Below are 15,278 nucleotides of genomic sequence, written 5' to 3'. Positions count from 1 at the left end.
TTCCTGTGAGGGGGTGTCGATTGCTTCGATATCTCAAAAATGAGAAGGTTCGAATTCGAGTCTCTTACCGCCCCGCGTCAAGTTTTCCACCTGAATTGATTGAGCCCTCACTGAATCTGAATTTTATGAATGACACACGCCGAAACTCCGAGCTGAGGTTATAGATCTCAGCGGAGGAATGTCGCTGGCAGTCATACTTCCTGTCGGACTCCTCTCTTCTCTGAATATCCCGTTTTCGGAGAGGCCCGCCTTGCTAATAGGATGCGCCATTCGTGGGTAAGCCGGGACCCGATTAATAAGGTCCAGACCACCAAGTATTGATCTATGTGCACCATGCGTCCTCGTCGCTATACGGGATGCGAAAATCTCACGGGAAGACTCTTCGTTCCTCTCCTGCTCCTGATCAACCAATCACCGAACTCCGACCTTCCAATGTCAGACTCTATGGGACTGGGCTCAGATGCTTCCATATTAGCCCGACGCATCTTCCTCGGTGGTTGTCTACCACTTGAGCATGTGGCACTGTGTTCATGGGATTAGGGGATGGGGGAAATATTTCTCACAAATAAACGGTAAAAATATTCCAATAGGCGCTAGAAAGTATCTGCATGCCCTCGATTCCGGAGAAGACTTCCATCGCGGGATTCTTCTCATCTCTTATTTCGATTGGTCCACTCGCCGAGCAATCGAACGAATTCCACGAAAATCCAAAGCGACGGAAGCGCGCAGCGCCTTCTCCCTCACAAGCAAGTGTTCGTCTCGATTTCCACTTGATCGTCTCACCATTGTCAGTGAGACCCTCAAGAATTCTGTCATCGTTGTGCCGCATAAAGACGCGGATTCGCTGGAAGTCGGGCTCGACGGAAGGAAAAGAAGGAAGAAGTGAATTTTTGTGAGGAGTCGTTCCGAGATCCTGGAGATGACACCGATCTCTTACAGCAAGGATCTACCTATCCGTGAGCTGGTGCTCCTGGCCAGACACGCGAGCCGAGTATCGGGCTTCCTCACCCTCAAGATCCTGGCGGAGTTTTTCCCGAGTCTTGACATGAAAACCAACTTGTGCATCCTCGAGAAGTTGCTCGATTCCCAACATATCAGAAGAACCAGGCGCGGATATTACACGGTGGGTCGGGAGACGGAGTTTTTGTTCGAAAAATCTCACATAGGTAACCGAAATTGTGGAGATTTGTGAGCCTGAGGAGAGTCAGCGAAACGTTGACGGTGGCGAGGACAATCCCAATGATGCTTTCCGCGTGTTCGGAAATGCGAGGACGAGGCTAATTCGTCTGCAATGATCTCGCTCGGCTCATCAGCTTTTAGAGTCCGGATAGAGAATTATCTCTTGCGCCGATTAACTTTGATCGACACATTATCGGACCTCAGTAATCTCGTTTGTACTCCGGCTGCATTCGCAGAGGAATATGAGATCTATGCCTGATGTTTTCCTCAGCATGGAATTCCACGCGTCGAAATACCGAGATTCTGCTCCACACCATGAGAAGCAAGTATCATCGAAAACGCTCCATGCGAAGCGGGATCTCGGGTTTCATATGCCTCAAAAAGAGAATCCGAGCGAATTCTTCTGCCATGCAGTTCGTCCCTAGCCGAGCATTCGGTCAAATTGTTCGAACCGATTCGATTCATCTGAATCCGTCTATTCGAAATCGCCGGGGAGACCCTTCGAAGATGTAATATGTACTCGCACAAAAATATTCGAATTCTCCTAATAGTTTATTTCCATTCTCGCAGTTTGTGGATTCTGGGGAAGATGTCGAAACTCGCGAGCTTAAGGAGGAGCTCGAAGTCTTGGCCAACGCGAAGAAACACATACTCGAAAGAGTGCGGGTGAATATACCAATGAGTCTCTTCAAAGGGAATGGTACCGGAGGCATAGACATGGAATGGGAGAACAATACTCGGTGGAGTTCAGCGGATGACTCCATTCCCGAACGCGGGTTGAAGCAAAACCAAGACCGAGACACCTCAAATACTATAGACACGGAGAGTTTCCAGGAACTGTCCCCCGGAGAAACGCTCACCGGCCCGAATGGCTTCGACTCGTGTAAGGAATCGTCTCCGAAGGCGGACCGCAACGACATTCATCTCAGGAGTCCAAGCGACGGGAACGAGCTCGACGGTTTTTCAAAGCTTTCACTGAGCTCCAGCGCCGCCGAACTTGTTTCGTCTCCGATGTCATCAGACAGCCTCCCGGGAGAAGTCTCGGAAGATAATACGCGTCATGGAGGCTCGCAGTTGAGCACCGATAACGTAAAGAACTCATTCGACCGGACTTCTCCCCTCTCATCCCTGAACGAATCGATATCCTCGGGATGCCGCGCGTGGGTCAAAGAAAAAACCAGCAAATTCCAGTGGACGAAGAAGAAAACTGGGGAGGAAGTCGACGATCCGTGCAGAGCTCTCGAGCTCTTCTGCGCGTATCATAGTTTGAAGCCACCGTCGTACAACGTAACCTTCATGCCGTTAGAGGCAGTTTTCTATTGCATACTCTCGGTTGGCGACGTGACTTTCCGATCGTACCCCACGCTGTGTCTTACGAAGAAAAGAGCCACACAAGTCGCTGCTGAAAAAGCAGTGGCCTCCTTCGGAATCACTGCCAGCATGGTCGGGGAGCACAAGTTTCCGAAACCGGAGTGTCTCAAATCGGGTGCTTAAATTTCAACCGTGAGTTTCTTCCTGACGCGTTGCTGCGATTCCGGGAATCGAGCGCGGTATTCTCGTCGCAAGATTAGTTAACTGAGAGGAATTATTCCCTGGGAGCGACGCGTCGGTCTTTATTGTGCTATTTGATAGATCATATGTCGAGCTCAAGAAATGAGCTGGTGGCATGTTGGGAACGGATAAACTAAGAGGTGTTCCTGAAACGATAATTCTGTTTTTCCGAGTCATCCTCCCATCGGAAGCTCCTCGTGGCAAGCCGTACGCTAAACAAATTTTGTTTTGAGCTATTCGTTCTTCTTGTCTCCGAATTTCAATTGGAACAGTCTAGGCAACCGCAAAATCCCGGATGGCGTTCCGGAGAACCCGGCAGCGGGAGGGAATGAGCACGTGATCCGATATCGGGTGAATCGCGGATTCGGCATGGCCTGATCAGCAGCTATCGCCCTCCTGTTTCCACGGCGAACGTCTGTACCCATCGATAGAAATATTTTGACATATTTGCGGCGAGTCAAATCATGGATTTAACCGAAGGGCTCGCTATGTTCTGCAAGTTCACCGAAATGCATGCGAGAGCGACTTGTTTGGGGATTCCTACGTCTAAGCGAAAAAACGCTCTTCACATAGATGCGCAAACGGTGGCTGATCGCTTTTCGATGATGGCCTCCGTGATTCACGTTCACCCGGGAATCGCTTCGATGATGCTTCCGGCGCAATGCCGACTGCTCGGCTGCTCGGTGGACTTCGTTCAGAAGGAAAGCCCATCGTTCATCAGATCATGAATTTCGAATCGTCAGAGCCCATCGATCTGCTCCGAGAGGGAATGAATCAGCGATATCAGAGATTGGAATACTAGTTTCCGATCGCATGAGTGTCTATGCGCGATTAGGGATCATACATTCAATGATCGTTTGTTTGAACAGCTCGACAGCAACTCCACGAGCAAAAGCGATGAGAAACCGATTTTTCGCCGTCCCAATAATGAGCATCGCCCTTCGAGTCCACCGAACGACTGGGCTCAGGCAGTCGATCCATTCTCGAGCTCCTCATTCCATCGGAGCCGACGACGCGACGCGCCATCCGATATCAAAATTCTTCTCACTCGTCGCGCTGTAATGTCTTCTGCTCTCGGCAGGTGAACCGACCGACCTCCCGTTGGACTATTTGTCTGCTTCGCTCCGACACGAATGGCGAATTCGTCGTTCGTCATCTCCATATTTATCCTTTGAAGGGTCACTTGTTCGTCGTTTCCGATACCTCGCGTCACTCGTCGTCGACGTCTGAGAGTCTTCGGCATCGCTGATATATACGGAGAAGCAACGAAGACGCGCATTCCCTTCCCGCGCTCCCGTACGCTCATGTCCGAGTCTCAGTTTTTAGCGGTTATGCGGATTGTTCCAGAAAGCCGATGGCGGCTCTGCGTTTCCCTACGGGTCCTACGCTTTATCCCGGTCTCTCGCCGTCTCCCCTGCCGTCTCTCTCTGGCAAAGTGTCTCGCTTGCTGTGGTTGCGGCGCTCCAGCTAACCATAAAAACGAGCTCGCTGTTCGTTCGAAAGTGCTGGGAACGGTGGAAGCAGGTCGGTCAGAAACGAATAAGTTTGCTCTCTTTCCATCATCATCTTCACCCTCCTCTGCAACGCCTCTCACCTCTGGAATTGAACACATTTACAACGATGTAGCCCTGGAGTTCCGTTTCACATTCGAATTTCTTCGTGTCCTCACAGTAACGGTATCCGGACCGAAGACTTTCTTCCGGGAGTAAAGACCGGAACTGGCTGCCCTACTTCTCGCTCATCCCCAGTCTAACTCCACCATCTTCCATCTCGTCGCTGCGTTCCTTCTCGTTTTACTCCTGCTCTCTCAGCGTCCGTCTCTCCCTTCCTTCCCGACTCTCTCCTTGAGTCCCTGTGGAGCCAGCAGCCGAGGACCATTTCGCATAAAAATCGTCAAGAAGTTCCCTCTCCACCTTCTCGCTTCCGCGTTTATTCCCACCCTTGGCTCGTTAGGTCGGTCTCTGCTCGTGCTGGAACGATTATCGCGGGTTCTATATAAAACGAGAGCGTGATTATCGAAGCAGGGGATGCAGTGGAAGTTGAGAGCGGGACTGATCCGATGAGGAAAGTCATTGCGGCAATGGAACAGGGGGGGGAATCGGCTGGGAGGGGCTAAATGAGCTCGATCTCCTCAAAATCGAAGATCGAGGAGCTTAGTTGCCCGAGATTCGGAGTCGATAACCTTCGGAGGCCGGGCCATTCATCGCCATTGTTTCACGAATCGCGGGATAGCGCTTGATCCCCTACTCTGATGGATTCATTGATGCTAACGGGTTGAGACTCCAGACGAAATCAAGCCTGAATCAACTGAATCGTCGACGCATTCTCGATGTCATGGGAGCCGGTGACCGATACATGAAATTTATTTCTTCCGTAGTCAACTCCGTAAACCCTCGATTAGGATGAGATTTTCGAGACGTGACTCTTGGCATAAGAAAACTCACACGGCCGGGGAACCGCATCGCGGAAAGAATCATCGCTTTTTTTCCATGCATGCAAGTTGCTCCGGTGGAAGGTTCTGTGAGTAGTTTCTCCTCCATGCAAGCCCGCGGTATTGAAGGACAAGATGTGCGCCTGCAGGTGAGCCTATATTGAGCGAGAACCGCTCTGCTTATTTCCCTTGTTTTGCTCCGATACCTCATTCACGGCGGGAAGTGATGGATATGCTCGGAGTGCATGATCGAGAACCCAGACGCTAGCGATCCGACTCAGGAATGAAAACAGAAATCAATCAATATAACGAATGAGGGAGCGCGACACTGGATCGAGAGCCTGTGTTCTATGCGTTGGAAAGTGGAGGGACCAATCAACGGGTAAGGCACTGGACGGCTAGCGTATTTCGAGGGAGATTCCATTCGCTCGGACGCGATCCGTGAATTAACGGGAACACTGCTGAGCCACTCACGTCACGAGACTTTCACGTTTGTGGAATAATCTCGGACCCGCCAGCCTCTTTTGCTCAGATTTCCAACAGAATGGACTCAGTCAGTTAGTCAGAGACTTCCATAAAGGCACGCGTCACATCGATTGTTCTCAAAAGTGATGAATCATCATCACTATTGATGAGTGGGACCTTAGGGACCTTCAGCCAGGAGAACCGATACCGATTCATCTCCTCATTTCGCTGTAACTCGGCGGACTCGATCCTTATACAAGACATCAGCGAGGGCGGTGCCAGCACGTCATCAGACGTCCCGTATGGCTTCTGTCCAAGGAACTGATCGCGGAAAGTTCCTGAGGGAAAAAGGAGCATCTGGAGTTCATTGCTGTACGCCCAGCAGATGACTGCTCGCTCGTTCCACCGACCGTCTGCTTCGCGAAAGGCTCCAGCGATTCGGGAGACTCCCGAAGAACAATGGATCGGAGGTAGTATCGAGGGAGAGTGACGCCAGAGCTCGATCAGAATTTCTCCGCAGTAGGAAATTGCTAGAAACGGATGAGAGAAGATATTCATTCAGGAAGTGGAATGGTCGAAAACGGATCAGTTGAAAATTAAAAATGATTGCGGCGGGCCCTACCGGGCAGCACCGTGCATGGGGGATTGTCGAACTCGGGCGGCTCATTTGAGGCGCAGCCTCTTAATGCCACCCAGGAGAACGTGTCCCTGAGCTAGGGGAAACGGAACTTTTCAGGAATCCGGGTCCGCTCTATCAATCTCGCTCTTCACACAGGCTTGGGTTCGCAATGGCATCGCTCTCTGTGAGCCCAGGTACAAACAACCTTCAGCTTCCACCGGAATCTTCAGATTTCGACTCTCTGGGATTCTTCGGAGAGGTCCGCCGAGGGGCGGATTCTTTTTCGTGCGAACTCGAGAGACGGTCATCGCCTGGGGCTTGGTCAATGAACGGCATGACGCTATTATTCTGCACGACGTAAAAGCCGGGGAAATCCTCACGGCAGCCTGGACGACGACCATCTCCCAAGGGTAAGAATGTATGTTCGTGATGGTGAATGCGGCAGAGGATCGATCGGGAAATGATTCGCTTCATTTCAGGTCCGAAATTCGTACCGGTAAAACTGTCCTTGTTTTCTGATCTCCAAGATCTGCCCCGAGAATGTCCAAGGACTTCGTCCTTCAGACTCGAATTCTTCTAAGGAGGCGGACTGAGCATTATTGTGCGTCCGCCCGAAGCATAATGAGGGGTAATTACTGTTATTTCTCTCATTCGGTCCCAAGGCAGGAGCACCGCGATGCTACGCCGATGTTGCCACTGGAGGTCCGCAGGTGCGTAACCATCAGCGGCAATTAGGCTGACTCAGCAACAGTCTTGAGCCCTGTCCTGCTTCTAGGATCCTTGAGGATCATTATTGTCTGCTCGGATTAATAGATCGTCCGAAGACGGCATGGCACTCGCCGGAGCGTGTTTCGCACTTCACGTGTCAGGCGAACGAGAGCGACCTTCCGGACGCAAACGTATGTGCAGCAGCTTCGATAACTCGTCCGTTGTCCTATCGATTCTCAATGAACAAGTTCCAGACACTAATTAATAGCGGGGGGGGGGGTCCGCGGAGCTACCCGCGGTCAAGCTGCCGCGAGCTGGGAACGGAGTGTTCGAAACGAGACCGCACCAGGGCGAACAGACGAAACTGTTGCACGCGACGTGTTCATAAGAGCAAATCTTCCACCAGCGATGGCTTCCTTAGATGTCTGGCAGCAAGCGCGGTCGAATCTCTTCCGTACTCGGGGATCCACTTCCCACGCTATGCATCGAATGGAGATGTCCACGGTCCAATTCAGTAGGGAAACGGAAATTTTCGGCCCTAGGGACACGGCTCCTGTAGCTCCGACCCCCCCACCATCCATCTCGGAGATCGCTCATTTGTTCTTCTATCGAGTTCGCCATTGGGTCGTTCAGTCGGGCAGATCGAAATTTTGAAAGGTGTCAGCTTTCAAATCAAGTCGTCACATGCCCAAATACACAGCGCGTCGCCCAGAGATCGCTCAGCCGAAGAACGGAGGAAAGGCTTTGGAACAGCGAGAAATCTGAGGATCTCCTAAATTCCGAACAAAAAAAACAGTCCCAGTCGAGAGAGGGTTCTGACATGAAATGTTCGAGCCAGGAATCGAGTCTGATGTCAGACGCCAGGAGCTCGCTAGTCATACCGGAATCGAGTCTCATCCGTTCGGAATTAAATTCGTGGGGACGCTGCACAGTATCCATTTTTGAAATATTCGAATATTCGTAACAACTTCCTCTTTCCTCTCCAGTCCGCCTTTCGGTAAGTCATCCCGCGGGAGCAGTCGAGATTCCCCACCGAATGGAGACCATTATACGCTTGGTCGGCGCAGCACAAAAGTGCACACGCATTACAAACCGAGGGAGAAGAGAAAAAAGAACACTCGACGGCGATGATAACCAGGCAGTCAGCCAGCGGAGCCGCTCTCCCGCACTTCCTGCATTTTTTCGCCCTGCTCGTTTTCTCCCGCATTCCCCGCTATTTCCGTCTTTTCCGGCACGGCTCCCACCTTTAACTCACTCAGTAGTCTCTAGTCCTGCGGCTGTTCCCCCAACCTGTTTCCCTTTGATTAGAGGGGGGAAGGCGCATTGACATGGCTTACCTCGTTGCATATTTAGCAGCTTGCTCGCGTGCATCATCATCATCGGCGTGGCTCAAGCCGCTGGAGTCGATAATGCCTCCGAAGGAATGCATTTTGTGGGGTGCCTGGTCGCGATAGGAACACGTTTTCGGCAGCGCGTACTATCTCGGACAGAAATAGAAAGGATAGAGAACAAAGTAACTATCGAGGAACAACAGGACATAAGGACCAATCGAGCGGAATCTCGTCTTTCGGAGAGCTGAAATTAACGAGCTGCAGATTCCAGCTCTCTCGACTAATCCGCCGTGTAAGGTACCGGAATGAGATTGCGGGAGACACGAAGCAGGGGACTGTTGCGGCATCGAGCTGTGAACTCACCGAAAGAACAGCAGACGCCAGACAGAGAAGCCACACAAGCATCCATATCAGACGTCGCCAGCTCCGGCTATTGTAGTGAATCATACTCACTTAGTTGACTCCAGACGGCTGCTCGGCCCATTGGTATGCGGTTGAGGCTCGACTGTAATATGTAAGTGTGTTGTGCAGTGGGTGCTCGCCGCTGTCGTTTCTGTTGTCGGCGACCATGTCATCGTCGTCATCGTCGTCGTCGTCGCCGTCATCACGCTTGTCATAGATCATTGCTGCTGCTGCTGAAGGAGCAGAAAAGACACCGCCACCAGAGATAAACACACCACGCATTTATCCGCACGGATGACTGCTACTATAGATGGCGCCCGCCGATCCCTTTCGTCGATAATCAGGCGCCCAATCGAAGTTCACATCTGCGGGCTCCGCCGTGGAAAACGATTTCCCCCTCGCTCCTCGTGTTATCCTCGTCTGACTTTCCGATGTCTCTCGCACTTTTTCCCTCTGCCTTGCTGAGTTTCTCAGACGCTTTCAGTAGTTTCCTTCTTGCTTGGAACAGGAAGCACGCGCCGAATTTCTCGATGGCAGAGTCTGGATAAACGATCGGTATTTTTTTCCGTTCTGGGAGACCCCAAAGAAAGCTATCGGCGGGAAAAAAGGCGCGACGCAGAGTTTCCCAAGACGATCACTATCATCAGCATTTATGGGAAATCGCTCAGGAATAAGGCATCCATTCCTCTCACTCGTTTTCCCGCTCTCCTCACAACGGAAGGAACGAATTCTGGGAGAGGAGAACATGCGTGGAGTCAGATGGGGAAGCTCGCCAGCGGGCCAGGGTAAGGGGTGAGGGGGTGGATTGAGAGGAAAAATCAGAGAAGACGAAGAGGAACGGGGCTGGAGTCGGAGACGGGGGAAAGAGAGAGAAGAGGATTGAGCTCCGGAGAAGAGAAAACGCGGGAGGAGCGCTCCACGTCATTAGCTCTCAGCCGGCGAACATTTCTGATTCTTCTTCCGCTGCCTCTCCGTTCCTGACGGGAAAAAACTTCGGTTCGTCTAAAAACAACGTCTTCCTTCCGTCTCGATGTCGAGTGAGCGGCGTCATCCGGCGTCGATTATGCCACGAATGGCGCAAACCGCGAGCATTGGATCAAGCGATTCGAAGCCTCGCTTGATCATTAGTCACCGACCGAGCTGACTCTCGAGGCCAAGGGCGACCTTGGAGGCTGAAATGCCCGTTGAATGGCTAAGAGTGTCCCAACTTGTAATCGAGACTTCCTCCCATTCCGCTTGCCACTCTTCGTGAACGAGGTCAACATCGGAGAACAATTCGACTCACTCGGGGAATATTTCCACCACGGATCGTGCAAGGTATTCCATGTGGTCTCTGAAGTCCTTTTCGGAAATTCCCTGGATCACGGCGAGCAATATATTTCGATTTTTGTATATCCACGTGGCTCGCGCAGTCAATGGAATTCATAGCTGCTTGGGAGGAATGAACGAGGAATTCATCGTTTTCCAGAGGAGCCTCTTCGGCATCACTCACCTCGACAAAAATACGTAGATGCTTGATTTCCGAAATTTGGTTCGACGACTCGACGATCTAGTCAGCGAGTCCATAATGGCAGGAACAACGAGCAAAGTGCCGGTATCTATCCCGACCGGCAGAGGAGAAGCTCACAATGAGTCGAGATAAGAGCAAAATTCACGACAGGTTCGGGCTCGATCTCCGAAGATCAAATTGCGACGAGGCTCAAGTCGATAGCGAGGGCACCGCACGTTCGGAGATCGCTGCGATGCTAGCCACGTCCGCCGATCAGGAATATCTTCAGCCGGAATATTCTGCACCGAGAAAGGGTAAAAAAATTGTCTCCCATTTATAGCGCTTCGTTCGGATCTCGCGGTCGAGTATTCACGAGGAAGCGCTCCTGTCGCTGAGCGAGCGTTTTCAATACCCTAATAGACCTCGGCCGAGACCAAGCGGTTCCTTGAGCTGGTCGCTCGCTCGCTCGGCCTAACACGATTTGTGTACGAGGCATTTACGTATACAGGGACCCGCTGGGATAAAAATTTAACGCAGAATGACGAATGGCTGCGCATGGTACGCGCCCGCTGTGTAGCAAGCGACCGTTTGAACCTGTCCAGAGCAGACCGGGACCGAACTCCCGAACATGTTTATACAACTGATTTCAAAGTCGCGAATTCCTCGGACCGCCACGAATAGCTTCTCGGAGAGCCCGATCCCTAGCATCGGAATTCGGAAAGACTTTCCTGGATCTCGACCCTGTAAGGCACGTGGTTTCCTCTTCTGGGTAGTTTGTGACCCGAGAGGGAGAGAGTTCATCCGGCCTCACGTGAGGGACAATGAGCTCTCCCGGAGCGGCGACAGTTCCTTTTTTAGTCTGGCTATCCAGGTCGGACCTTCGGGAGTCATTAAACCGGATTGACAAGTTCGAACTTGTGCACCCTCATCGAGTGTGACCGGAACGGAGAACCGCACACAACCTTGGACGCCGAGATCGAGTAGCGAGGACTAGGAAGAGAAAGGAAGGCTCTCTCCCGAAAGAGAGAGATCCTCGGAGGACATCACGGAATTTTCCGGCATAGATCCTGCCCTGTTTGAATATTCCTCGTTGAGCAAAGCGATTCTGCGAAGGTGGCTGTCACATCCAAGGTGAGAGGAGGCTCCCAGGTTCCTCCTTGCGGCTCGTTCTGCTGTCACCTCAGTGGTCACCGAAAACCGTTGCGTTGGTGTCCTGCTGCCATTTCATTGCATCCTTGAAATATGGAGGCTGCTCACGGATGTCCTCTTCTTCTCGGTACGGACATCAGGAATTCCGTGGGACGGTGGGAGCCGCCAAAGCGGTAAACCGGTGCGATTAATCGAGAACACGCCCTGGACGTCCGTCGTCTACCTGGATCCTGTTGGTTGTCCACGGCATGACTATCAAACACGTCGCGTTTGTTTTGCCGTGTCGCTCTCCAAGCTCAGCTCGGAGCGACTTCCGGTAGAGGTCGGCATCGACTCGAGGCCATGCTGCTGCAATTAGTCCCTATAGGTCTACGAGGTATTCCCCGGGACGCGGTCATGAGAGAACAAACAGACAGAACTGCGTACGTACCTCAACAACAGCACACCGCGATCAATCAATAGCTCTCAACGCCACCTGCTCGGCGGACTCGCTCTCCGACAGCCACTTGATTGGTCGAGTGGTCTATTCGGGAGATCAGGGAGAGCTCATAGCTCATCAAGCAAGAATGAACTCTTCGGCTGCCGAACATCGGTGAACCGATCGGATCGAATGTTTTCTGAGCGGAGGAAGTCGTGTTCGGGTTTTCCCCGATTCGGAATGGATCTGAGGGAGAAATTCCCCGGGAAAAGGGAGAATGAGAAATTTATCCCCTCTCTCTGTCTCTCAGATGAAGATCAGAGATTCATCATCGGAAAATTCCGTACGATAACGACCCCCAGCGCCCATGGATTCGGATTCCGTGGAGAGGTTTTGTCCTCGATTTGCCTGCGATCCTTCCGTTCATCCTAGCGTTTTTCCCGTGCTCTCTCAGGAGATAGAGGAGGAGACGGGTTATCTCCTCCAGTCAATTGTCTTCCGCCCATTTCGTCGTCCGCTCATTCGCTTTCTGATCTCCCACTCGCTCGGTGCGACGAAGGAACGACGGGGTCGCGGCGACCGGCGGGTCTCCGGCTGCGGAAAATTCGGGCTCCACTCTTCCTACGCCTTGCCCCGTTTCCTCATCAAGGTTCGTCTTCCAGGGAAGATCGAGTTGCGCGTGCTCGACTCTCCGAAATCCCAGATCTCCGTCATTCAATCATAAGGCACGGGATCCGACTACCGCATATGATTTGTTCTCTAGGAAAAGATCCCTCTCGGTAACGAATGACGAATCAGATCGGAAAAATCCGCATCGGAAGTTCCGTGACCCTGACCCCATTCGCTCGACGCAGAACGTACAGTAATTCGAGCGGGCTGCTCGGGAAGTTATCGGGTCATCCCGGTTGCCCGATGCAGGCGGCGGTGCCGGCATGCGAGACCTTAAACATTCAAAAGCGCAATCGCATGTGCCAAGTCGATAAACAAATGCGTGCGCTCTGGATGAACGCCCCGCTGCTATGGGATCAGAGCAGGTCGCGCGAATAAATCTCAGGAGTTTTCGTTCTTCCGGGGAAGCCCGCGGCCGTGAGCGATTCGTTCTACCTTTCCCGCATCCAAGCGACTCTAATAATGTGGGAGCCTGGCCCTAATTGACGGCCGTCCCATTCTGCTCGACAAAAGCTCGGGCGGAGAGCTTGAAAGACAGCTTTTTGAATGTTATCATCGTTCGATAAAATCGGACCTCAAGCATACGCTCGGGACGAGGGAGCACGTCCGACCGTGGCCGTTGGAATTTCCCTCGCTTTTCCGGTCAGCGCAACCGTATGACGGGCATGTGGACGAATTACGAAAGACGGGAGAAAATCCTACCCAGAAGGTTTTACCAGACCACACGGACAGGAGGAATGCGGTGGGAATAGCTTGTGGGGAAACGTCGAAGAGCGAGACAGACAGAAATACCGAGTCGATCTTGTGGCAACTGAAGCGGAGCACAAGTAGCGAAGTGGAAAGCTGGCAACGACGGAGGCACGATGATGGAGACGTGACGAGATTGCCAAGTCGTAGCATCTTCCTCTAAAAGATGGAGGATCGCTCGCTCGTCCGTCCGTCTGTCCCGCCGTCCGTCCGATCTTTCGTTTGCTAACTCACACACACTCACCGCACGGTGGACGCTGCTCCGCGGGCCACTCAGCACAGATTGATGACTCTGCGTCATCTGAACTTTTGTTTGTGGCTGTCGTTTCTATCAGTGTTCCCCGGTACGCGACAATCATCGGGTTCCCAGAGTGACCGTGAGTTCACTCGCCAAATCCCCTCTCGGAGGTGGGGACGGGTCCTGCTCGGAAGTCTGCTCCATCCGGAGCTGTGACGGATTATGGCGGAAAAGCTCTCGAATCCTCTGAAAAAAGTAGGAAGGAGAAACAACTCTGGCTTCGAAGTAATTAAAGTTTCAGATTCGACAGGCTTCGTAGAATCCACGGACTAGAAGCGCCCGACCCCCACTCCACCATTCCTCCACCTTTATTCTCGGTCAACCCTCGTCGTTCCGTCGATGGCGTGGTGGTCGGTCGAGTCGACAATTCGAATATTTTGAAATTCTCCCCCGGAGCACGACTTCGAATAACGTGGGCGTTTTGGCCCATTCTAAATTCAGTACGGAGTCCGCCGCGTGGCGTCAACGGCTTTCTCTCACCCGGCATGCTCCGTCCCGCTCGTCTCTCTCTTTGGCGGCTTCTTCTCGTCGATCTGTCGCTCGCTTGCTCGCGCGGTCTCTCGGTCGACATTCAGCCTTTTGCTCCCGTCGCCGAATCAATGTTTCCGAGCATAATAGATATCTGCTCCTCTTCCCCCATGAAACATTCAGGTCTCCGCAGCGCGGGCTCGGCTGACGTTCGACATTCGCTAAGCAGAAGAAGCGTTCGCATCATCTCCGAAAAGCTGAAAACCGGGAGTCCTAAGGGTACTGGTGGGAAGAAATCGGGGAATGGACCTGGAAGATGTTGTCCCAGGGAAATTTCTCGATAGCTCCGAACCTCGATGCTCTCTCGCACTCGACCTGCTCCCGATGAGCTCTGTTCTTTTTATTCAGGGACCTGATTCAATTCTATCTGAGGAGTCACGATAGTCATTCCGTTGCTTCCCTCAATTCCTTCCCAATCACGCTGACTTAGGAGTCACCCTCGGGCGGGAACTCGAGGGAGCAAGAAGCCTCATTCAGCTCGGGCTCACCCGTTGAGGGCTTGCAAAAATAAGGAGGTGGACTGTGGACAAACCTCTCATCCAATAGCGTCTCCGGCAGACTAGGACAGGAAAGCTCCAGGATCTAATCTTCGTTCATGCGAATGTCAAAGCTGATATCTGCCTCTCTCGATTTCTCTCCCTCATGTCGTCTCTTCATCCTAGTTTATATTCCGCTGCCAGTCCCCATCTGTCCAGTCGTGTTGACGTCCATAATCAAACAAGTTCGACAACAGCTCAAACTTCCCTCTCCTCTTCCTCGTCTTCTGGAGCGAGCAAACAGTCGACCGGAGTCTGTTCTTTTGTCCATCTGACTTGCGTTGTGCGTGAAGAGCCCCAACCTCCCAGCAATGCTTGAGGTGCTCTCCGCCGGCACCGCGCCGCCGTTCTACATCGCATCGCCAGTCTGGTCCTCGCGGCGGAACAGAACGGGAAATTTTCTCCAGGATTGGACAGTTGGATTGAACACGCCGATTTCGCTTCGACGTCCATCGTTCCATTTTGCTGCGTTTCTCCAAACCTAGACTTCCTCTGTTTTCTTGAAAACTCCATTATAAGCGTTGGGCATACGTTTGAGGTTTGCACGGGGCGTCGCACCTTCCCCCCGCGTGGTATGCCACCACAACCAGACAAGTTTGAGAGGATATACGCCGCGGGGCATGCGGTGGATAGCTATCCGTGACTACGAATCAACTCGTGGGAGAAATCCGTGAAAAGTATCGACGCATCTATTTTGGAGCCTTTCAACTGGCGGAGATATGCCAGATATCTCGGGCCTTCGATACGTACGTGATGCC

At 52.3% G+C, this 15,278-nt stretch overlaps 1 protein-coding gene across 1 annotated transcript; it reads left to right on the top strand.

Moving 5' to 3' along the window:
• The first annotated feature begins 784 nt into the window (after window positions 1-784).
• On the top strand, window positions 785-2,673 carry LOC100907911 (uncharacterized). Its single transcript, XM_003748557.1, has 3 exons — window positions 785-1,123; window positions 1,750-1,919; window positions 2,445-2,673. The coding sequence occupies exons 1-3, from the start codon at window positions 920-922 to the stop codon at window positions 2,671-2,673; spliced, it is 603 nt and encodes a 200-aa protein (XP_003748605.1). The 5' UTR covers window positions 785-919.
• The last annotated feature ends 12,605 nt before the right edge of the window (window positions 2,674-15,278 follow it).

Source organism: Galendromus occidentalis, unplaced genomic scaffold (assembly GCF_000255335.2).
Source record: "Galendromus occidentalis unplaced genomic scaffold, Mocc_1.1 scf7180000077535, whole genome shotgun sequence".
In the NCBI taxonomy this organism is placed as follows: domain Eukaryota; kingdom Metazoa; phylum Arthropoda; class Arachnida; order Mesostigmata; family Phytoseiidae; genus Galendromus; species Galendromus occidentalis.
The sequence above is the reverse complement of the archived record's forward strand: the minus strand, read 5'-3'. Positions and strand labels throughout refer to the sequence as shown.

Bases quoted from the DNA above. Each gene is read 5' to 3' on its own strand.
- LOC100907911 (XM_003748557.1), top strand. From the start codon at position 920: ATGACACCGATCTCTTACAGCAAGGATCTACCTATCCGTGAGCTGGTG. The intron at 1,124-1,749 runs GTGGGTCGGGAG...CCATTCTCGCAG, and splicing joins CCAGGCGCGGATATTACACG to TTTGTGGATTCTGGGGAAGA. The intron at 1,920-2,444 runs GTGGAGTTCAGC...CGCGTATCATAG, and splicing joins GAATGGGAGAACAATACTCG to TTTGAAGCCACCGTCGTACA.